The sequence below is a fragment of the Helicoverpa armigera genome, chromosome 13 (assembly GCF_030705265.1).
Source record: "Helicoverpa armigera isolate CAAS_96S chromosome 13, ASM3070526v1, whole genome shotgun sequence".
Lineage (NCBI taxonomy): Eukaryota > Metazoa > Arthropoda > Insecta > Lepidoptera > Noctuidae > Helicoverpa > Helicoverpa armigera.
Genome location: NC_087132.1, coordinates 7,250,342 through 7,276,180, shown reverse-complemented (window position 1 = coordinate 7,276,180; position 25,839 = coordinate 7,250,342). Strand labels below are relative to the sequence as shown.

At 36.0% G+C, this 25,839-nt stretch overlaps 1 protein-coding gene across 7 annotated transcripts in view; it reads right to left on the bottom strand.

Moving 5' to 3' along the window:
• LOC110370742 (dachshund homolog 2) overlaps positions 1 to 21,316 on the bottom strand; it is a 128,380-nt gene extending 107,064 nt beyond the window's left edge. For 3 of the 7 annotated variants that reach the window (XM_021326659.3, XM_021326663.3, XM_021326666.3), the window contains exon 1: positions 20,687 to 21,315. In XM_021326659.3, coding sequence (XP_021182334.1) covers positions 20,687 to 21,252 — 566 coding nt within the window. In that variant the 5' untranslated portion in view covers positions 21,253 to 21,315. Of the gene's footprint in view, positions 1 to 20,686 lie in introns of all 7 variants that reach the window. The other 4 variants (XM_049840625.2, XM_021326668.3, XM_021326667.3 and 1 more) reach the window with 2 other exon arrangements.
• Between the last annotated feature and the right edge of the window lie 4,523 nt (positions 21,317 to 25,839).

The following is a 25,839-nucleotide window of genomic DNA, read 5'->3' as shown; positions in this document are numbered from 1 at the left end:
AGCTCAGAATGAATAAAGTGGCGTAGAGTAGCGGTTCATACAATACATTTCACTTCGCGTGTGAACAACCACCGATGACTATCGTTTTGTGCTATTTTGACACAAATACTTTTCTCCTAGATATTGTAATCGATGGTATTCACGGCGTACCAAAGCATACACGCAACAAAATCAAAAGTCACCTACTCGAAAAAACCAATCTATCAATATTAGAACACAAAAAATATGCAAGTCAGTTAATAATCCCGAATCGGCAATCGACAATGGAAATAAAGTCACAGTCACTTTTTTAATAAAAGCAACACACGGTTTTTCTTTTTATTGCCACCCTAGGTTCGTTTGACATTTGAACCGGCTGATGACTTAGCCGCCATGATTGATCGTCGCGACCCAGTAAATGAGTGCAATTTAGCGTTTATTTTCCCTTCTATTCAATGTTTGTTATTGATAACTGCATAAAATTGTGTCCCTTCAAAAAAACTAACTCAATTTTTATTACAACAAACTATTCCTGTAGTGCTTGCTACGAAATCATTCGAAAAGAAATTAATTTCAAAGCAAACAATAAAACAAAATAAAATCATATTTACATACAAATTAACTGTTGAACTGTGACTGGTAATCATTTGTCAATTCCAAATGTCATTCTGAATCCCACAGCAAGTCTTTGAATGCCACATAATGCAAAATGGCTATACAAGGCTTACGTTTAAAGTTCAAAATAACTTTTAGCTTTGAACAATATGCCTCGGAATACTTAAGAGACCGTAAGTTACAAAGCTGAGTCGTATCGCGATCATTTTAAAGCTCAGAATGCAACGAATGAAGCGCCAGGATTTGAAGAAAATGAGCGACTGTATACAATTTATCATCCAGCCAAGTATCCGCCCAAACCGTAACGAATCACTAGTAAATAAATTGACCACAAACATTTCGGACCATTTCTTTTGATGTAGCATCCAGAAACAACTTCCATATTAATTTATTAGTGATGTAAGTATCTCGAAGATTTGTTGCTCGGTTGATTTGCGGTGCGCGCTGCCATAAATCAAACTACTTGCGTTCAGATCATTCTTTTCATAACATATTTTATTAAAATAGAAGTATGAAGTATTCATCTACTGTTGAACTATTCTCGTGTTTGCGTAACGATTGTAAGACAAGTTATATCGATTCGGTAATTTCGTATTGTTCGATCATTTTCTGAATCCGAGTCTAAGAAAATATACAGACGAAGATAGAGCAGTAGATAATAAAATTGTTATTAATCACGATATTGTTTTCGTCTGCCAACATTAATAAGATTTATGAAAACATGTAGTGGGTTGATCCACGTGCGTGTATGTGATATTATTTTAAGAAAGTTTCACAATAATATTCCTCCCACCAGCCGGGCGAGTACAGAGTACAGAGTATAAATTACGTTTGACAGGTCATAGAATTAGATTGATACGTTCTAGGCTGCTCATTCAATTGATAGTGATGTGCCGGGATGTGGGGGTCTACTGGATCATTTTAGACTACCACATTCTAGTTACCTAATGTGAACATACATCGATCAATCAAAAATCTAAAACCTACTGATATATGTATTAACTAATAAGCATTATTGATATTACATAGAGCGATCTTAAGACTCATATTTTTTTCAGTCTACAAATATGGTTGAACCTGTTTATGCAACTTAAATAAAAGTTGATGAATGAAATGGAATCCTTCATAGCAAGCCTGAAGCAATCGTAGATACTTATACAATATACATTTCCACTTAAGCAATGATCTGCTCAAGGGACTAGAAATTTCATAGCTCTCAATTAAAACGCAGAAATAATTATTTGGAAACATCCACCCCACTTGTAAATCAATTTATTAAAGTAAATGCGAGTCTGTCCCTCCTTGAAATATCACGAGTATCCTTATTTGATATTTTAAGACTGGAAATAATTTACCGATTTAATTATATTATTATGTCTCAATAAAACACTTGTTCGACTAAGTAATAATTTAATTAGTTGCAGAAAATTTATTTATGTGGTTGTTACAAAATGGACCAAGTATTATAAACAAAGCATAGACTAAACTGGAATGGCGGGAACTCCTTGGTCCCACCTGCTCTCTAAACAAACTTTTGACGCGACCGTAACAAACATTTTTCGGGAAAAATAATTGCACATTTAAATCCTCCTGGGGGCATTAATTTCCCTTCAGCCACAATTCTGGTAAGGAAACAGTCCAATTAGTGCATTACTTCTTACTTTAGCAACAATCTGATTTAAAGCCTGTATCACAACAAGAGATTGAATAAAGCGGCAAATTAGCAATATTTTATTTTACTCTCTGGTATTTTACTAATCGCTTATATTGAAATACTATACCTAAATGAGAAAACAGAACAAAAAATAATTCATATTTTATAATATTTGTTTAAATAATTGTAACATACAGCTAGAGCTTTCAGCAATGCATGTAGGTTTAATGTGGATACGAACGCAGATAATTGCAGCATAATTTAATAACACTAGCACACTAATACTAGTACGCATGGGCTGTTCAACGTATAAGTTTATGATAAAAAATGTCTTTGAAATGACCGCTGACATTAACTTAATGGGAACAACTTTAGAGGTAAAGTCAATTGTATTCTTGACACACATTGCGTGTTACAAATATCTATGTATAACAAGCATGAATTACCAACTAAGTATAGCGCCGTAATATTATTCGCGAGGTAAGCTCACTGTGACACTACCTTAAATTCCAACCCTTCCAAGTCTGTAGGACAAGATTTTATTTTTGTTATTTATAACACTCGGAAGAATTATTACTTCTGAATCGTTTAAGTCCTTGCTCAGTACTTGTAATCCCGCGAGCCGAGATTAAAATGCCCAACGCTAATTAAAAGGGTAACTTTTTTACCTAAGTAAATGATTAATCGGACATTTATGTTCCAACTGTATTAAAACGTGGCAATAATAAATTGTTCTTATTTAGTTTAGGCGAAACAGTTTTAAGCATCATTAAAATTATGTTGGGATTAGTTATTTTTATACCGAGTAGAAAGACATAACGGTAAAAATATTAACCTTAAGAAAGACTGAAGACCTTTTGACAGGAGCAATTATATTTTCGTAATTTTTAACAATAAATTCTGGCTTTGTGTCTACATCTTAATGGTCACGATGAGTGACATACGAGACCTTTACTGAAACTTTTATGGCTATCCTATACTTTCACTGAACTATTGATGTGTCCAGGCCTTTGACAGGACTATTTGCATTTTCCTACATATTTGCGGAAATAATTCGTCCTGGTCTACAGTGTTGATATCTATTATATTGACACCTGTCATAGTGGAAGGTTAGTGACATTTTGGCGGCCTTGTCTACCCTTGGAACTGCATCAGATGTCGGCTAGCATCAACATAGTAGCAGTGACACTCACAGTTTATTTTCATACTTATCTATTTATAATAAAAAAGATACATTAGAGTAAGCCTATGACACTTATGACCTAGTTTGTCATTGTAATTAAAGATTGCCCATAAAATTCAGTATAAAAAGGGCGCCTTCTACAACTTGTATTTAATTAATTTTATGTCGGAAATATTATTATTGCAGCACATAAGTTTTTGCTTATTTTAAAGTTATAAATATAACATTAAGTGTTATCTATCTAATTAAAAAGAACACGTAATTATATCCAATATGTTACAAATGTCAGCACCTCTATTCGAAGCTAGGAGGGGTAGAAGCTGGCCAGTAATAGCGATTGTTTAACTAATTGCTAAATTAATTATGATAATTATCGAGCGGCCAGTGGCAATAATTTCGCACGGGTGCGCCGCTAGCGCCTTGAGTTATGAACGCCCTTTACCGCAAACTCATCCATTCTGCCACACTGTGGTAATGATGGGCCCTAATTGTGACTATAAAAACTGTTACAGTAAATGCATCGATGCACAGAATATAATATACTTACCTACAACTTATATCCACATTCTTATCGATCGAAATTACCTACTGAATGTCAGTAGCTCATCGGTAATATTTTATTGCAAGCCAGCCCCCTCATTTATCTTATCAATTACTACACTAGGATGCACATTTTGTTTTGGTATAACAATAATTTGTCACCACAAATCTTAAAATACATATTTATTAATATAATATTGTTTATATTACGAGCCGCAAGACGTCAACAAAGTCAGAATAAAAGGCAACAGGAGCGATTAGCCCGAGGCACCGACTGCGTGGTCACGATTTATTGTACACTAGAACAAAATTAATTTTGCAGTCACAAACTTTAAATTAAACAACCCACTACTCCGTACCACAGTTCTAAATGGTTCAAATTAGTTTGGCAACAGTTTTGCAGAGCGCAACAATATCGTGGTCGTTTCGATCTTCAACACAGTAAAGTCTGAGCTGTTTAAGGAAGATACTTGTCTAGGCTCAAAACCAGTTCTATCTCAAATGATTGGCAACCAGGCTTGGCTAACAATTCACCATCAACAGCATATTGCTAGCATTCGTTTGATTCTTGCATCGAATCTTATAATTATTGGTCACGATTTGACATTTATTTACATCTTCATAAGTTTCTGTAACTATTGAACTACAATAAAAAGACACCAAGTGTTCATTTCAACTCAATTTTTCATATCCGATCTATAGTCACTTTTATACCACAGTAAAAAGTTCAAAAGATTATTGTAACTTCGTTAAACAGACAGCTGTAGTTTTCTTGTTCCACTTAACTATCTAAGCACTAACAATGTATCAAGACGAGGCAAATTTTCAAACCGTCACACACAAGCTGATAGTATAAACGACCGCATAAAAGAGAATTACGTTGTTACAACAACTGGCAACAATTTTTCTTCATACTAAGTTTGTTGGAGCACGCAAACCACGTCAGTATGAAATAAGTTTAACAAACACCCAACATTTTTGAAACAAACGCTAGGATACGCAGGGCTTTCGAATCTAGATAGTAAATTACGGTGAGTTAGGGTTTGTAGAGCACTGATCAATCGTGTGCATGTCGGTCTTTGCAAAACTTATGATGGCATTTGTGTTGACTTATTTAATATGTTTTAAAGTCGAATACAATGCAACATTAATATTTGTTACTTGTACTTCAGTATTGTTTGTGTTCAAGTCCAGTTTTTGTTTTAAACTATCAGACATCAGCATTATTCAAAAGTGAAATGATAACTTAATCGTGATACGAACCACCATAAACAAAACTTTTTAAAACTGCCTCTATCTGACCAAAAGCACACACAGGCCAAAACGAAAACCAACAAATTGTTGGAAATTGGTCTATTTGTTGCCAGTCCACCGCCACTCATACTTCCGGCCTGCATTCATCACTCGGACAATATCATTAAGACATGGCACGAGGGTAGCAAACACACCTTATTATGTGTAGTTCAGGAAATCGTACTGCCTTATTTTAGTAAAAGCCTTTCATAATAATGTTTCGTTTCCACTGAAGTAATTGTAGCTGTTTGTGGAGGAAATTAGATTAATTATGGCGTGTGTTTCTGGCTGATTTGTTTAACAATGAATTAAGTTATTTATTCTCGGAATATTTTAAGACATGCAGACCAGATTTTCAACTTTGTTGTTTATAAATATCATTCGCCTCATTTGGAAAGTAAACGATATATATGAATGTACCTCATTGCAAATGTTATCATTTAATAATTATAATTCTAAATCAAACACATTGAACAAACAGCGCTATTATTACATTAGTCATGAGGTTATGGCTTCAACGATCAATTAATGTAAATTGTTAATTAGAAAACACGCAAAACACTCGAGCCGTGCCGATCCAATCAACGCTACTATCTAACCAGTAACAAAGCTACGTAATCTAACTATATAAATAGAATCAAAGTGTCTGACGATACACTGAGCCAAACAACCCACCTGACCAACTGCTCAACTATAATAATCTAGCTTTTATGGTTGAATTCAGATTTTGACACAACTACAAATTAAGCTGACTGGCTCTCGGATTGAAATATAAAACTAATTTCAGGCGAGGTAAAAATTCAAATATATAAAATTAAATTCTAACGGCAAGCCATCAACCAGTCATGTAGGTTCTAAAGGCTTGCATGAAATAGGATTGATATTCTTTGTTTTTCTTTAAGGAACGCGGAAAATATGTGCTTATAAAATGCACGAAGAAAATCTATCATTGATTATGCGGAAGGTCACAGCAAAAGTTCTCCAACTCACTTAACAAGAGCAAAGTCACAAGAGACCACTAGTATTACGATACACACTACCATAAAAGTTAACAAGCTATTTACTGAAAAAGTTTACGCTGACTTTTATAAGGTGCTGTTACCGATACTCGCAACGCAAATGAAATTAACAATTAATTGCTAGGTTCGCTCAATACAACGGCAGTGTGTAGTCAATTATAATCCAATTGACACGAAGAGCTGGCTGGTTACGAAAGTGTACAATAATTAGAACTGTTGGCGAATGAAAAAATACCTGAGAATTCTGATTGCCAGATAAAGCGGCGATTGTCTTGGATTGCATATTGAAAAAACATGCAACAGAGATAAGGAGTTACATGGTTGAGCGACTTAAAGGCATCGCGGGTCTACACTGGCTAATTGCATTTCCTAGCTAGTTACTACACTGGTGCATAACGAGTGCAGTTATTCAGCTCGTTAAATTTTTGATTGTTTGAAATATTGCTTTTCAGTTTGCAACGTGTTGTTGAATTTTGTGGTTGTTTATATTCTAAACGCCATTTTTATTAGAATGTTTCGTTTTGAAATACTGATATTTCAGCTTCGTTGTTTTGAAAATGAGTTAGTATATTCTTTACACATTTCTAATATTTATTTAGATTTTTCTGGGAAAATCTCTACATGATTTAACACATGTATGAACACTCACGGTAGACAATATGACTCCCTCGCATTATTATCTCGACTTACGGAAGTTGAATTACCGTATCAAACTATTTCTTGTACAAACAGCTTAGCTGGCATCCTTACACCCTTGTCACAGTCACAGAACACACACAACACGTGCATTAGTAATGTACATTACTACTTGATGGTAATTTGAAACAGTTCCATCTTTAATTTTATTGTGCAACAGTTATCATTGAAATCATGAATGAAGACACTTGCCTGTTGTTGAACTATATTCTGTGTAATTAGATAAGTAAAGTAAGCAAACATGTACTATTTTGTTTGAATAATGTTTCATAATTCAAATGAATGTTACTCAGTTCAAATTACCCATAAATAATATAAGTCATATTTTATTAAACACTGAACAACGGGAGATTTTTAATGAACATACAGTTTGCATGTCTACATAAATCTCTGATCTAATAAATGACACAATTTACGAAGGTTCTCAAGAAACTTCGCTATTAAGCAATAAGTTAGGAATAAAGTAGCCGTGTGAACATTATAAACTATAATAAAATGCCACACATAGGTAGTAAACGGCTGACAGAGATTACATCAGGACAGAATTAATTATTATATTAATATAAGTTTGGGCGGCATCTTTGTGCGTAGTAAACAATGATGAGTGAAACAACGGGTGTATTCATAAATTTTTCCCTATAGCTGATAAGGTGGATTAGCCCACCGGGATGGCAGGATGTATCAGTAATCTTGTTTGCTAAGAACGCGTGATGTGTTTACACCTCATTACCATCTTGATATAATTCTAAAGGGGACACCAGCGTAAGATCTGAAACTCTTCTGTTTGTATTTTAACTCCAGGTTAAATCCTATATTGCCACATACTCTTTGGTAGTTTATGACACACGAATTATACAACATTTACTTGTAAAAGTTTGAAAATGGAATATGTTTTGAGTTTCTTCAAGAAGCAAGAACGAATGATTCCAAATAACTGCATTAACGAAAATACATAAAATAATATGTAAATTATAGTAATACTATTAGAGCTTTTCTTGATTATCTAGCTGATCTCATATGGCTATCGCATTTCACGTGCTCCGCGTCATGTGCATCACTACTTGTCACATTACACGAGTCGACTAATTAATAGACATCGACAGGTACATCACTGGCCGTTACATTCCCAGCGAGCCCATCACTAGTGACTAGTAGACATGTTTACATGCGACTCGACGATCAATTGCTAGAATCGCATAATGCAGTCGTATGTGTGCGATATACAAAACTATTCACTGGACAATAGAGATATCTGATTCGCAACAATGCATATGTATAGGAATTTTAATTGGAAATATGAGAAGCGAATGTTGCGTTGCACGTTGTTTTGATTTAGCGCCGTTTCTATCCTGTCTACGATAGATTGTTACCAAGATATGTCTGTATTCTTTATGGCCATTGATTTCCATATGTAACGAGGTATAATTAAGGAAAAAACAGTGAGAATCGTATGCACACTTGCGATTGCAGTAATGACCTGCTGTCAGTTCGAATTGTTTATTTGCACCGGTAACTGGCATCGATCTTGAATGCTCCGTCTGATGATATTTAATGTTCCCTACTTTTAGTTCTAGTACTTAGTTAATATTTTCTTTCATCAGAAATATGCAGCCAATCTGATCTCTATCTTTCTGCCAATTACAAAAAAGTTTGTAAGATATTAAAAATTAGAAATGTTTTAAAATAAAATTACGTAAATATAAATTCATAAAAATAAACTTAATTGAAAATCACAGATGAATTCTTTCCAGGAGAAAATTAAAATAAAATTAACAACGAGTCAATTACGCCCCCAGAACAAAATGAGGTATGTCTGTTATAAAAAGTGGGAGCCAAGGGTTGGCGAATTTCTTTCCGGTTCTGTACATTTGTTTAATTAATCACATTCTTACGAATGGGCCCCTCGCTGGTCCGAATGTCCGAATATTTGGAGTTCTTCTGCTTTACAAAGTACTTCATAAAGAGAATTCGTTTAATAATGATTTAGATCAGAATTCTCAAAAACGAACCTCTTTAATTTAGAATTAAACATCTTTAACTTTTTAATTCTTATTAAATGTGTTAATAAATAAGTCGATAAAGCTATGATAGTTGAATTATAAAGTTACATTATATGTCAAAAGCTCTTCGCTTAAACTATTTCCAAGGGGTTGTTAAAAAATATAATAACACAATGTTTTACATATGTAAACTATGAAAATAATAAGGTAAAACATCAAAACAAGTACGTTTGAAAATGTACGAATTAAAAACTTTATCATAGAAGGGGTCGTATTACAAGTCACTTTGCAACAATCTCGCTTATAATTACGTTAGACGCACAAAACAGGGGCGCTTTTTTGGAACAGAAAACAAATGGAGTAGCTTACTAGATAATATAGTTTTATTTGGTTATAAATAAAAAAAAATACCAAGTTTCTTTTTTTACTCGAAGAATAATATTACTTTTTCAATTCATTCATCTTAGATCTGAGAGACATTAATTTGACTGGTTAATTGACAATATTAAATCAACCTGTGCAGGAAATAAATTGACAGTGAATAAATCTAGGTACAAATAGAACGTTTTGAACAATGAGCTTCCAAGGCTAATCTGAATTCTATATTTCTTTAACAAAAAAAAACTTAAAAGTTACGCAATTGGTAATTTCGATGTGTCTAATCGATTTGCAACTCCACCGCACAGTGTTGAAAACACGCACTCAAATGGGAAAAAAACATAAAAAGTGCAAAATCATATCGCTGTTACATCTCGAATGGCTGTTTTTTATTTCAATTTTCGAGGGTTCGCTAAACGTTTGTAGCGAACTCTATTATTCGGTTCTCGTTGTGACGTAAGCACATTCACCACTCAACAGCCGTTTGTTATTAAATATAATAATGTATATCATAACGTATTCATATCTATGATCTCAATGAATATGCCAATTCCATTATTTGTGTTGCACGAGATTAATATTTTTTATTCTTTCTTCTTTGCCATATGGCATATGACAGTAAAATATGTTTTTGTGATGTTACAGAACCAGCGTTTACATTCATATAAAAGTAAGACATGGGTTGATTATAATATAGGTATGAGTAGCTTGTTACGGAAAAACATAAAAACTGAAAATATTAAACAAAGATATAAAGTATATTAAGTATACAAAATTGTCGAATCAAATTAACCTACCAATACAGAAACCCCAAATCCCTATCGAGTCACGCATAGTAAGTATCATGTAATGTTGGAACTATAAAACCTAATAATCCCCAAAACAAAAACGATTTATAACCTTTCTTAACATCGTATTACGTCAGTTTCTATTTACCACAAAATGTTTCATTTGCATAATAGCTTTTTTTCCCGCCATTACTATTTACGTTAATATTCTGATTCGTTGGAGCGGGGGGGTCGCACGCACAGAAAACATAAAGACAATTTGTATGTGGCGGCCATTTATGTAAATAAATCTACGATACCGCATTATTACGACAATATGTACGGAACGGCTGTGGCCGCACGATTATCATTATATTTGGGTGTGGTTTTGTGAATGAAATAATTAAATTAATGCACAACGGGTTTACTGACTGTCATTCACTTTACAATTAAAACGCTTTTTAATATTTCTGAATGGAAGATAATTAAAATTCGCATCCCAAAATGAAATAAAACAATAACAGAACTTAATAACAATTTCTGTTCGTTTAATCAACAAAACATCAGAAAGCAATAAGCTCTATTAAGAGTCCGATAGAATTTCTCATTTCATTCGTCTTAAGTCGTCAGAAACAAAGTGCGGCCGTCGTCGGTGGTGTTATTAACGCGTCTAAATAATTACAGGGCACATCAATCAGAGGGCATATGCAGATAGAGCATTTTGTGCGAGTCAGCGCGCAGTCGGCCCACTGTGCAACCCTTTCTTTGATATCTGTATGATATTACGAATGAAATTATTAAAACACGTTCCAAAATGTGTACAGGTAGGGATGGGAAATAGTCGATATTATTTATTAAAACGTTAATAGTTTTTTTAATTACTGATCGATTTTATCTTGATAAATCTATTTATCCGACATTTTAAGTCATTTGTTTCGCAAAGTAATACAAAAAAAAACATTTAGGTATTTAAGACACAATTTTTAAATAAATGTACTTTAACTTTCATAAGCTAAACTCAGATTTTTATCCTCCACAACACGTGTCTATCGATACCCGCACAGTGGTCTAATTCCTAGCACCAAATATCAATAAAATAATAATATAATCAATATTCCGTCGAGAGGCATGAAGCCTTTGATGTAACGGCTCACCTCGACACACAATGATCGGCACATTTCGTCTAGAACGCCTCAAATTGACCGCAATTAAAAGAACAATGACTAGTTTCAATTCCCCAAACTTAATTTCCTCCGTCGCAAACGTGTAACTAACCGAAAAACGCATTTATAAATAAATTAATACGCTCTGCTTCAGTGGACGTGTTTTGTGTGGGTTGTAATTACTCAAAATATCATGGCGGTATTAGAAATATTTAGGACAAAATGTGCGAACTGTGTAAAATGATCTGCATGGTTTTCTAGATTGAAACGAGTTTCAGCCATTTTAGTGGATCACCATGATAGCCTGCTATGAATGCGAAATATTTTTGGTTATGTCAAATCTTAACTCTTAACAGAAAGCAAAAAAAAATACCTCAAATGTGTTACAATTTGTTTTCTTATGTTTGTATCAAGCTTTCCTTAGCCATGATACATAATAATGCATCCATAAAAATAATTTGTAAGGTTAATTAACAGTTTTATTAACTTCGGCAGCAGAATTTAATTCGGATCCGGTAATTAAAAAAACATAAAATATGTGTATCGACTTATTTTATGTGTTCACGTAACAAAAATCTGTCGAGGAAAACGATATCATTACTTCATGTATATAATGTTTTGTTATCTTTAATTTGTTTTACCTAATTGTACAAATCCTCAATACCAAGTACCTATGTACTACTACTTCCCAAAATTATATTTCATTTATTACCCAAGTACTAGTTACAAAATCTAAAACGATTACGATGTTACAAAACCGTTAATCTGTCTATTAAAGTAACGAAAATAATAATTAGTCTTTTGGCCGTGACTGGGCGGTGTGGACACACTGGGCTATCGGCACGCGTCAATACTGACGGACATCTTTACCCATCGTCACCACATTACATACAAACCATTTTACTTTAGCAGACCAACACACAAAATTGCCACATTTCAAACTTTAAGCTCTACACAATAAAGTTCAAATTACTCATGAACAGTTTTCTCAGCCGCATATTCGATTGGTTGCCTGATGTTACTCTGTCTTTGAAAGCAGTCTAATTAAGTTTTTTAGTACTATTGAAATTCATTGTTGATTGACAGATGGCGCTAGCGGCTATTTAAAATGGATACATCGCTTGGGATGTGATTATTAAACTATTGTTTGGAAGATACATTATGTTTGAAGAGTATGTAAGCACGTCATAGTTATTAGTTTTCCAGAAGAAAATAATAGTTTTTCGTGTTGTGTGGGCCCGAATTAATTTCAGTAAGTGTACCTACATAAATCTTTTCTACACAGATTACCTAAATAATTGCCCACTGCCCAGAGTACTGTTACAAAAGTTTTTAACTAAGTTTATTTACAAACAGATGAGCAGGGGCAGTGACAATAGACTGAATTAAAATTATTTAAATTACGTCCACACAAAAAGCAGATCTATGACGCTAATGAAGATGCATTTGAAAATATGGTAACAATTACGTGCGTGTAATCATTAAAAGTAATTCGCGATCACGTGTTGGCGTGCGTCGACGCCGCCAGCCACGGGAATCATAAAGAATCCATCAAGTTGAGCGCAACTCCGATCACGAAATCCGCCATCAATCATAAACATCAGAAAGGATTAAAATCTACGTTGCACCTTCCGAAGCTCGAGTACCCTTGTTTTTCTCTAACCCGTAAATACTGAGGGGCGTAAGTATGGCCGGGGGGCGGTAAATATTATCAAGGGGGACAGGGGGATACCCCCGCCCCCGGAGGGGGGCACTATCCCTTATCGCGAACGTTACCCTCGCCGCCGGCGGCCGCTAGACCGCCAAAATGTGGGCCAAATCGATTTCTCTGCCCCATTTTTGTGCATCTGGACCGCTATCGATTTTTAGCTCTCTCACAACAATCGATTGCATTCGCGACCACTTTTTTAAGTTTTTGTAACGAAATTATTTTAAAATACGCATCCTTCGTTTATGTTGCCCGCTAAAATTATATTTATAAACATAAAAACTATTAATTTTGCAGTCGTAAAACTGGAAATAAAGTTATTTTAAGTACAGCGACGATAATTATATTAAATGTGTCCGTCGTCGAAATGAAATAGTTTTATATCGGCTGTAAATTACTTTAATCGGAGTGTGATGCGCACAGGGCGCCTGGTGCGGCCGCCTGATCACTATCGCTACTATGTTGTCGAAGACACGTTAAATACACCTAAAATAATACTTACAGAACGACCACGACATCTTAATGACAACATACGTACAGCTTGCATAATTATAATATTTATATTTCGTACTGATGTCACTAAAAACTGTAACACAGTAACCGTTAAACGTGACACTTCAATGAGAGTAAACTTGCTGTTAGCCAAAATGTCGGTCAAGGTTATGAGACTACAATTTCGGGTTCAAGCCTGACTTTTCATTGAACATTATTTTATTTTTGAAGTATAAAATTCATAATTGGCACAATGGGTTCAAAATGCCAGTGCTACAAATTCGAATTAAACAAGCTAGATCACTAAATTGCCTCCATTGTAACATGGGAAAGAAAATACTTATGTAACACATTAGACATCCAACCAGCCATTACTATAATTAATTAAAACAAGACAAATCCTTTGAAATTGTCTTCTTATTTATGAGTTGCAATAACAAAAAATGTTTGAAACAGAAAGACAGAACTTACTCCTTTACACATAGGTACATATACACAGAGTATGTTACATTGTTAAATTTATTAAAGCATGATTTGATTAAAAATAAATAAGAGGAAGGTTGTAAAACGCAGTTTACTATCTTTTAACTGGCAACCTCCGACGCACATTCGATACTCGTCTACTAAGTTTTTTATCGATAACCCTTTTAAATTGTTGCAAATGTTTTATTAACTTTTATTATAAACCGTATATCAGGTTTTAACGAGGGTTTCAGACCGTCTTAAGTAGCCCTTATCTCATTTTGTTTCTTTGTTATATAAACTTTTCTATGTGTTTGTGTAAAGTTGGACTCGCGAACACTATTACTTGTAATTTACATCTCTAGTTTTATGTTTTCTAATACTTTCTCACCTTACTATAAATTTATTATGGCTGCAATAAAGATATTTTGTTACTCTTGTATCTTGCCAACCGTCCGTCGTTTTGTGTACATAGAAAAGTTTCAGATTTTCTTATAATATGTAGAGTTATAATACTTTTAGTTTATCAGAATTATTTTACCATACCTATACATAAACCCGGGTACATGACAAAATAATTTGGACAGGATTTTATGGCACGTTTGGAATATATGTATATTCAAGTGGTGAGTAACAAAGAATATTTAAATACAATTTTAATTTCTTGATAGCTTTAAGTAATATTCAAACACACAAAATGTTCGGTTCCCTATCCACCAAACACATTCGTGTGCCAAACCAATAACTAGCAGAAGCACGATTAGGTGCACCAACCAGTAAATTGATATGGTATCATGAGAAAAATAAAGCAAAACCACGGAACACGACTTAGTATCAGTTCATAATGGACTAATTGTGCGAATGTATTTCTTACAACGTTTCTATGCTCGCTCTACAACTATAATGACTTTATTTTGTCACGCCGTAACAGCGCACTTAATTTACAATTATAATTAACACAAACAATCACACTGTCATTGGACGTTTATTACGAATTCACAAAAAAAAAACAGAATCTACCGTTATAACAGTGTATGCAAGAACTGCAATGTATTTAGAATTATTGCTCTTTAAAGTAAGCTCTTTTTATTGTCAATCGCTAAATCAATCTTGTGATCTCCCACGGTGTCATTTGTATGTTTAGCTTGTCTAACTCTGACCTACGTTCACGGTACAATTAGTATAAATTATTTAAACTGACAAACGCATCTTAATTTGGTACATAAATGGATCTGGTTTGTTTGAACTTATAATTTCGCTGGCAATTAGTGCGCGCGTCTTATTCACACAATGGCGGTTGAGCGAGTCTCGCAAAAACGTCATTCCGCTGCATTTCCGCCTCCCATTGTCTCAGCTCTAATCTGCATTGGATTAATAACCATGTACCTATGTGTGTACAGACAGAAGAAAACTTGTATTTAAATTAACTGTCTCCCGTTATTCTCATCGATGTAACATGTCTTCATTTCTCAGATACAATATTTTGCAGGGAAAGTGATTTTTGCACTAACAAATTATGATTAATTTTAGTAAGAATTATTGCATGTTTGTACGATAATGAGCTTTTTACTTCTATTGAAAGTTTATAGCAGTGTTTGTAACAGTTGAGCAATAGTAGGTAAGCAGCAGCCAATGCAATCAGTTAAATTAATGTTGCGAAAATACCATATCGTCTATTTATATCGTCTATAAATACAAATCGTATTTATAGCTCTAATCTATTCTAACGTTTACTAATTAATGTGAACACCGTACTTTCATAGTCTTAACTGGAGCAGCGTTTAATCCATCATTTTCTCGCGGCGTTTATACGTCTGTAACAGTTCATCTCATGATAAACGGCAATGACTCCTTCTTCTTACTATACCTAATTAAACATGATTAGAGCTCAACACATGGTGAGCCGCAATTATAAGACGTTACAACGGCTACCGGCGCACCACGCCACACGCCATGCGATAGTTTCTATCAACCATTCAATATCTACCTAACACGGAAGCGAATTTTAATTATTCGCGCTCATTATTACATTGTCGCTTTTTGTGAACCGATCTTGTTTCGTTAGTTGACCATAACTGTTTAGCATTTACGTTCACCAGTAAAACTGTATCTCATTGTTATATCAACTGTTCCCGAGCATTCCGCGTCTGTAAAAAGGACGCAGCGGGTTCCAGCGACACGTCCCGATGTCACCCGGCCGTTTTCCTGAATGATGTCGAATTCGAGAGTAGCGGGAAGAAAACGCACAATCCGAATCCATTCAAATCTACAGTCATGAATGAACCGAATGCGATAGAGACGGCGCCATACCGTTCCGCGAGGAGCGAGAGAGACGCGATTTCAATAGTACGCGAAACGGAAATAGAGAGGCCGAGATAATTCCGTCTAGCCGGGAGGGATTCCCTCGTGTCACTTGTGTGCGTACGCTTTTTCGAATTGTACGGGAGGACTGGAGTGTTGGCGTGCGTTCCGGGCGCGCAAGCCGCCGACACTCGGAGGGTCCTTTATCGGTGTTCGTTTCAATTCTGAGGCACTCGCATTCATTCTTTGCTTTCCGTCTGTGCCGAAGTTCCCCAGCTACTTGTTGATCATTCGTAATAAATTGCCTCCATGATATTCCCATTGTGGAACAGTTTGTCGCTTTACTGCCTCGAAGGAAATTGCGTTTCCTCAAGCCACTCGAGTTTATTTGCCGTTCAATTGTGAATGTTATTCGGTTGATTGTTGTATATTTATTCGCGTTGGGTGGTGAAGATTAATCGAGGTATGAAGGAAGTGTGAAGTAGGTTAGGTAAGGTAGAATAATTTGTTTGCAGTAAACTGACAATCGATATGCGGAAAGCTAGAAAGTAAAGTTCCATTCGTGTGTCTGTTTGGCTATGCTAGGAAGCGTTCATCGAGGCGTGAGGAACGGCGCAGTGGCAGCGATCAGCGCCACACCGGCGCAGGCGCATCCCTATACAAAGATCTAAGAACCTTAATCTTTTCTGAAGCTTCAATTAATTTTATATGAATATTAAATAGGTAAATTCCCGTAAAGGGGAAATAACTCTTTCCAAATCTTGTTGCTTTTTAAATTATATTAGTTACATTTTTGAAAATTATGCCAGTGGCCAATTTATTGCTACATTAACAACTAAATACTCAATCTTAACAAAGTAGCAACAGGAAAACGTGTTCTATCTATTTGCGATTTACTGATTTTCACTTCCAATCTTACAAGTAATTGATCAACCATAAAGAATTAAATTGATAGGTACAATCACGGACGGAATTGTTAAAGATAAATCAAGATTTGATTACCTTAATGTACACAGAGTAGTAAAGAAACATGTTAAAGTATGTAAGTGTACTAAGTATGAATGTGGAAGGATGGAGAGGCAGGGGTAGACCTAGGAAAAGATGCATTGATTGCCTGAAAGAGGACATGAAGCAGAAGGGAGTGGATGTAAGTATGACGTCTGACAGAGAGGAATGGCAGAAAAAGACATGTTACGCCGTCCCCAAATGACTTGGGAACAGGGCAAGAAGATGATGAGATGATATGAGTAGTAAAGAAACATTTAGTACTATGTTTATTTAATTGTTAACCTGTCTAGATAGCATAACAGAGTAATTAATTAATTTGGCAGCACACGCGTCTCAGACACTGCAATGCAGTGTCTTGGTTTAATATTTCAATGAGAATCAGTGCTTGGACCAACGCCAGTCGGAGTCCGGACAACATTCATGATAATAATGTATTCTACATATATGTCTATATCAACTATGTGTCTAAGCAAACAGATCATCGTACCAGCCGCGAGTAGAGAAACAAAGCTAAATAAATATTAAATAGGTAAGTAATAAATCTAAGTAATAGTGTTGGATATCCTACTGGTATTACCTATACAATATAGTTTACGTTAAAACCTACCTATACCAGCCTATCTATCCTTCTTTAATCATTGAGGTTTTAATAATTAAAAGGTACAAGATTCAATAAAAAATAAAATAAAACCTAAGCTTATCCGACAACGGAAACGGATGTACAAAATCCTTAAACTCCAGATCTCTTTAAGTAGCTTAATTGAACACAAATACAAATTAAACAGTAAACAGAGGACCTTTGTCGTTTTCATAACCAGTATATATACAACTATAAGTTTTTTTTTAAACTAGCAACAAAAAAGCTTGAGAAGTTTTTGAACGTCCACCGGCTCTACAAAGGTAATGAGATAGTTATTTCAGTGCTTTGTTTATTTACAAAATATCACTCCGTTTGAAGGCGGACCATCAAAATGAGTCGTAAAGCTGAAAATTCCATAAAAAGTCGTGTTGATGACCTCCGTAATTGAACCTCGCTCTTTGTAGCAGAGACAATGGACGGAACCCTGCGCTTTGAATGTATTGATTAGAAGAAAAAATAAGCCGATGCCAGTAGCGCCTTTGCTTTGTATGCTTCAAGTGCTTTCTGTACTTCCTAATTAATTAAAAGTATTCAATAAATAACCAAGCAAGGCGGCCTGAATAACATTTAAAATGTCTGTACAGAAGTTTGATAAATAATACTCTATTTTATCACTATTAATAATATTGTAATGCTGTGTGCCTATATACAGCAAGGATTTAAAATGTCCTAAGTGACTATCCCAATATATCTCACGAACTTATTATTATTACAATTACATGAAAAGATTTTAAAACTGCATTGTGCATTAAGTCGCATAAAAGAGTTATAGAAGTAAAGTCAGGACACCCGTGCAGTTCCTCAGTAACATGATACCACTCGTTTATCTGCTGTCGAGCAATTATTGAAGCGTGAAAAGGAACGTCCTCCTATTATTTACACTGCGTTTTGTAATGCGGGCGTTCCGTTTTTATTTTAAAAAATATCGCATTTCCAAATGTGAGTAGTGACATCCATTAGGTTTGTGTTTAAATTGATTACTTTAATAAATAGATGTTAGGTTAAAGCAGGATAATTTTAATTATTTGTAATTGTGGATTTATTATTTGAGAGCATACCTAGTTAATTCATTATTTCCAGGTTGTATGGTTACAATGAATTGTGAACTTTTATTAATATAAAATCAAGAGGTATTTCATATCATTTCACAAAATCGATTTATCAAAACAATAAAAATAATTTACCCAGTCGCCACAACAAAAACTGTAGCTATCCAAAAAGTTTTTATACCGACTGTACCTACCTACTAGCTGTATAATAAAATAGCTGAGCAAAATAGTTATTTTATTTTATCAAAAGAAGTCAGGTATAAAAAAGCGAATTGTTATTTATGTTAGAAACAAGATTTCTTTGTCGACTGTATTAGCGGAATCGTAATACTGGAAACATGTCAATACGAATTTCGTCTGATTCAACGACCGCCGGTGACTGGCCGTGTTTTTTATTTATTTCTACTGCGATTGGTATTTCTTATGATATTTCTTGTGATCTTTTATTTTGGGAACTTAAATGAGTCATTTTAAATGAACACTTTCACTGTGATGACAAAAGTAGTAATTGCTTTCTAATGTTTGAATGTAGTGTTGCAAGTTTATTGTCTTATGACATTTTTATTTTAATGATGGCATAAATATCAGTAATCATTACCTATCATGTATCTAGGAAACTATTTTTACTTCTGATATAAAGTTTTAACTAACAAATAATCAAGTTGCAACCTGCAACCATTACGTAGTTATAGATTTACTTAGCCCGGATTCAACATCAATCAAATTACCAGAATCGCGTATGACATCATTAGTCATATGAATTTAGTGGCTAGTGATTTCATACGAGCAAACAAAAATTGTGAGTCAGACAACCGCTCGCGTCTCCCGAACGTTTCCGCTGTCCAATACATAAACAAACATTAAATATTACACAAAGCTTCAATAACAACAAAAAAATTAAACTTTACGCCTCCCAGATGCATACTTCCTGACAACATTACATTTTTAAAAACACATTCGGTGAAAACACCGATATAGGCCTACCGGGCCGCCGCGCGACCACAACAAAACAACATTTTTTAATCTAACTTTACCGTTTGTAAAAATTACTATTTAAATATTTAAACCTCAGCCGCTAATTAACTGAGATCTAACCCTTCCGTCGCCGGCCGAAGCTCACTTTAATATTTAACCCAGTGGAAATATTTTGCGCGTATTAAAATGTGAAAAATTAATGAATGGTGCGCTCTCCCCGCGGAGCTGTATATGCAGGCGGTAAACCGCTACACTAGTATTATTTCATTATTTCGACCTTGATGACACTTCCTGGCTCATCCTTTTGCTAATTAACGAATATTCTAATAGCCACAACAAAGTTATGAGACAAAACTCATGTTAGATCTCTCCATCTAGATTATTTATTAGGCCTATGGTCTTTAAACGATTTATATTTATGAAGAGATGCAGCATGATAAAAATAAAATTCACCACTAGGTATTTGATTATTTTTCTAGCACTTGCCGATCAGCATCATGAATCACATAACTGACATCTGTTACAATACTTTAAAACCCGGCTCACATGAGGCTAATGTAGAAAATATAAATAAGTAAGTAGTCCTTGAGGATTTACACAAAACAAACTAGGTAGGTAAACGAAAACTTGAAATAAATAAACAAGCCAATTACGGTGAAATAAAAGAAATGATAGTCACAGGCGATACCTACCTTCCTAACGGGCAGGCTGGCTGGTGACAGACATGTGACATCACAGGGTAAGGAGTGCGTGAGTGAACGTACCTTGCCGTGGTGCAGTCGCGGTACAGCACGTCGAAGTCCTTGCACGACAGCAGCTTGCAGCGGTTGACGCCCGGCTGGATGGCGCCCAGCCCGCGCAGGATGCGCACCTGTTCCACATTGCACACCAGCGGCACTATGTCCAGTCTTTTTAGCTTCGTGTACACTGTGTGCAGCCCGCCCACCAGGTGCTTCAGGAACAGCTCGAACGCCTGCGGCAGGCACAGCATCGTGTCGCCCTGGATGATGAAGGCCGCCACCTTCTGGCCGCGGTAGTCCACCAGCTTGCACTCGTTGGCCGAGGGGTCGGAGGTGGAGATGGGCGGCGGGCTGCCGTAGCGCGGCGGGCCGTGGTGGTGCGCGGCCGCCATCAGCTCGAGCGGCGAGTGGTGCATCATCTGCAGCGAGCCCAGCAGGCCGAGCCCGGGCGGCGGCAGCGGCAGCCGCGGCGCCAGCAGCTGCGGCGGGCTCAGCCCTCGCGCCGGGGACGCGGCCTTCACTCTCGGCGAGCCCCCGGAGGAGCCGCTCACCTCGCTCGCGGTCGACGCTGAGTCCACGGCGGACTCCATGCTCGCAACAGACTACACACGCATCACACACCCGTCGCGCGCGCTGTTCCGCGCAACAATAAATAAAAAGCCGGAGCGAAACGAGGGCGCGGCCGCGTGCGCGCGCCCGCCCCGGCCGCCGCGCGCCATTGGTCCGGCGCGGCTGCAACTCTTCTGCGATTGGGTGGCGACGCTGGCGCGGAGTCTCCGCCTCTTTTTTCGTTGCGTTGCGTTACAAACGCGCGAAGAAATGTTCCTGTTTCTTTTGGGTGTTGTGTGTGTCGGGCGCGTCGCGCGTCTGCTCGGGGGAGGATGATAACAATGTCACCGGGAATCAATATGAGCCTAGATGCCGCCGCGGACCGCGCTCGCAACGCAATAAATACTCAATACTACAATCTTGTATAATTACTAACTTTGATTATAAAGAGGAAGTCTACGATTTATTTATGGGTCGCAGTAATTTTATTGAGCGAGATTTCTGAACTCTATATTTTGTTCTATCTGAATAAGATAGAAGAAGGAAACTTTAGATTATTTCAAACAGGAATAAGTAAATTTTTCGGGCTTAATTTTATTTTTTTAATTAAAGCATTTTTTTAAGTTTCTTAAAAGTAGCTTTTAAAGTCTTTAAGAAAATGACAACTTATTACCTAATGAAATAAAAGAAAGGATTCTATGTAGTTAAAGATTTTCAAAGGAAATTTTGTTTTTTTTTCTAATATTAACACATTTTGTCATTTTGATTGTGTTCATGAACTTTTGTAGCTGACTGTACTATGTAACTAGACATTCTTTGAAAACATTTAATTTGAAGAAGTTGAAAACTTATAGGTAAGTCGGTACCTAATCCTTTTCCTTGCATAACTAGGTACCTATGTATGTATCTACATAAAAATTAAGAAGTAGGTAGGTAGGTAGGTAGGTACCTACCTCCCTTCAATGTTTCAGTAAATTTTAGTTTTTTTCATTTTATTTCTTTGAATGAAATGTGATGGTTGGCGTTCATTGGGGGAACCCTGCGGTCAGCAGTGGAAATAGGCTGCTTATGATGATGGTTTTTAAACTACTCAAGTAATTTGTATCAAATTAATTACAATTTATGATTAGGTAAAGCCAAAAATTATACCATAACGGATAAGGTTTGTTTTACCTGTAATGGTAGGTACTGCTTACCATACAACGATGGATAAATAATTAAGTATACCTATAATAATTTTTTTTTTAATATTTGAATAAGTTTTTAAATAAAAATAAATAAATAGGTATAAAAAAGTTTTCTGTGCATTGAAATTTCCAAATAAGTACCTAGGTACCTATTCAAAAACGCTGTCGAATATATGTAATTCCTCAATTTGTTTAACTTTATATTGGTAGGTAGGTACCTATGTACCTAGGCAGGCACTAGCTAGCTATCAGGATTAAGTTTATATTTTGGCCTGGGTAAGTACCTAAATAAATAAGTAGCTACTTATTAGTAACTACATATAACACTACAATTACAATACAAAGGGTATGAAGTGTCGAAACAATAGCGATCTCAATGATCGACAACTTAGCGAAACTCCCGAACGCCACTCCAATAGGTTCCGTCTCCTATACAAACATTACTTTACACCAAATCTCCTTTTAAATACGCCAATTTCAACCTTCTAGTGATAGATATAAGGGTGGTATGTAATTTTGTGGGACGCAAAACTTATTGTGGTGTTCAAAAGTTCTTTGTTCAGGATGTTTTTCAATGATTATTCTTTATAATATTGGTATCAAAATCAACATATAGATGCAGGGGTGAAACTTTTGTATTTTTCAGTGTATGGAGTGTTTGTTTGGTTTGAAAATACGGTTTTTGAGTAGTTCGCTTTGTTTTAGTTTGAGAGTCTTGTGAATGAGTACATAGCATTTCTTAGGAGTAGTTTATCTTTGTTATTTTTCTTTTTGGTACCTACATGTTTTAACAATTTCGTTAAGTACCGTACCTATCTACATTTCTATGTAACTAAGTATGGTAAACACTTAATTTGTGTTTCTCCTAAAATATACATATGTAACAATAACGTAAGAACAAGTAGACTAGTGTGCAATGTATTGCTACGAGTGCTACGACGCACTGCGAGTCACTGCTACAGTGTCGAGTAGACAGGGCTGCAACATGAGCTACTGCTGGTTACGAGTGCTACGACGCACTGCGAGTCACTGCTACAGTGTCGAGTAGACAGGGCTGCAACATGAGCTACTGCTGGTTACGAGTGCTACGACGCACTGCGGGTCACTGCTACAGTGTCAAGTAGACAGGGCTGCAACATGAGCTACTGCTGGTTACGAGTGCTACGACGCACTGCGAGTCACTGCTACAGTGTCATGTAGACAGGGCTGCAACATGAGCTACTGCTGGCTACGAGTGCTACGACGCACTGCGAGTCACTGCTACAGTGTCGAGTAGACAGGGCTGCAACATGAGCTACTGCTGGTTACGAGTGCTACGACGCACTGCGGGTCACTGCTACAGTGTCATGTAGACAGGGCTGCAACATGAGCTACTGCTGGCTACGAGTGCTACGACGCACTGCGAGTCACTGCTACAGTGTCGAGTAGACAGGGCTGCAACATGAGCTACTGCTGGCTACGAGTGCTACGACGCACTGCGAGTCACTGCTACAGTGTCGAGTAGACAGGGCTGCAACATGAGCTACTGCTGGCTACGAGTGCTACGACGCACTGCGAGTCACTGCTACAGTGTCAAGTAGACAGGGCTGCAACATGAGCTACTGCTGGCTACGAGTGCTACGACACACTAGGAGTCACTGCTACAGTACTAAGTAGACAAGTCCACGAAATATGAGTCACTATAAAACAATATGATCTACAAGTCAAATACTCTGATAAAAGTTTTTCTTTCAACAATAAGTAGAGTAAGTAAGAAGTGATAAACCCATCTGAGCAACAAGGAAATATTCCATTCAATACTAATCTCTTATCAAAGAAAACATGTTTTCCAAATTCACATACGTAACTCTAATCTATATTTACTTAGCCATATTAAAGACACTTATATTCAGTGACGTAAGCGCACACAAAAGGTGATTTTCAAACCACCGTTTAGGCTGACACTCTACTAACGTACATTGGTACATAGTTAAAAGGAAGGTATGTACCTTTATAGTCATGTTTTCCACACTATATAAGATGAGGAAAAAATATATTTTTCTGCGTGATTATCAATCATATATCAAAGATAATGAGATGTCACTAGGGGGCGTTGGAAACAAAGAATGATGTTATCTACGAGCATATTTACCCACTGAAACACTGGGTAATTCATGGTAGCTTTAAAATTGTTTCGCATTAAAAGTGTCTGTATGTGTAGTCGTATGCATTAAGGAAGATAGTGATGGAAACATAAGGAGTAACATTTTTGTACAATCCAAAATAAGGTTCAATTCCACTTCAACTGTAGATATAATGCCTTAAGAGAAAGGTGCATCCCCAAACACCAACTGAAAACTATCTTTACGAGTTCTAGTTGATTACTTATTTATTTTTTATTAATTTAGCTTTTTGCTATTCAAAAACTAGCTTTCGCTAGCGGTTTTACCTGCGCCTCATGGATACTTACTTCAAGCATCTGTATGTAAAGCGGCCTTTGAGCTAAGTAAGTATCTGACATTGTTATTTTTTAAATTGGTCCAGTAATTCCTGAGATGAGTTGAGTAGGTACATTTTACAAACACCCTTCATTTTCTATATAGAAAAATATTAGTAAGTAGGTATGCCTATAAAGGAATAAACAATTGCCTAAATTACAAAATGCATACCTATAGTAAACAAACAGTATTTTACTTGAAATGACCCCATATAAATGAGGACATGAAGTAGCACTGGACATTAGCTTTACGAGCTCTTTTTCAGCGTTTCATAAGACGATGTTTTTTTGTTTTCTGAATGGAAACCACCCCGGGCGCCTTGGACGCGAGTGTGTAGCGTGAGTCCACTCCACATTCAACGCTTTTTATTATTTTATGTTTCGTTATTTATTATTTAGACCAGCTGGACTGTCCATTCTAGAGAACTTATCCGTTTTTATTTAAGCGTTTAAACCTAACTGTAGTGAATAGGTAAGTACTTACATACTTAATTATTGTTTTGAATGACAAAGATAAATTAACAAATAGATACCTCTGTGGTATGGTAGCGTGGTACCTATCTAAGCAAAAAAATATTTTTTTTGTCTGCGTTTCAGACGACAGAAATAATTTAAATACTAAATCTGCCAGCTTATATAAGTACTTATTTATAAGTAAGTACCTAGTTGTTATCTTCATATAAAAAGTGGAATATTTTCATCGCCAGATAATCTCGAGTTCTCTTTACTAACAAACAAATTAACAGCGCTTAGCCACTCGTTATCTTTCACAAGCTACTCGGATTTCACAACATTCTCATATATTTGTTTATACATAATTAATTTTAATTAATTACCTGCCACCTATTTATCTGGGTCGCAATGTTTAAGTAGGTTTTCTTTTATAATACCATTATAAGCTTCTGACTAACCTTTTATAATCAGGTAGGGCTTATTTTTATAAGAATCCACTTAACGTACTAAGG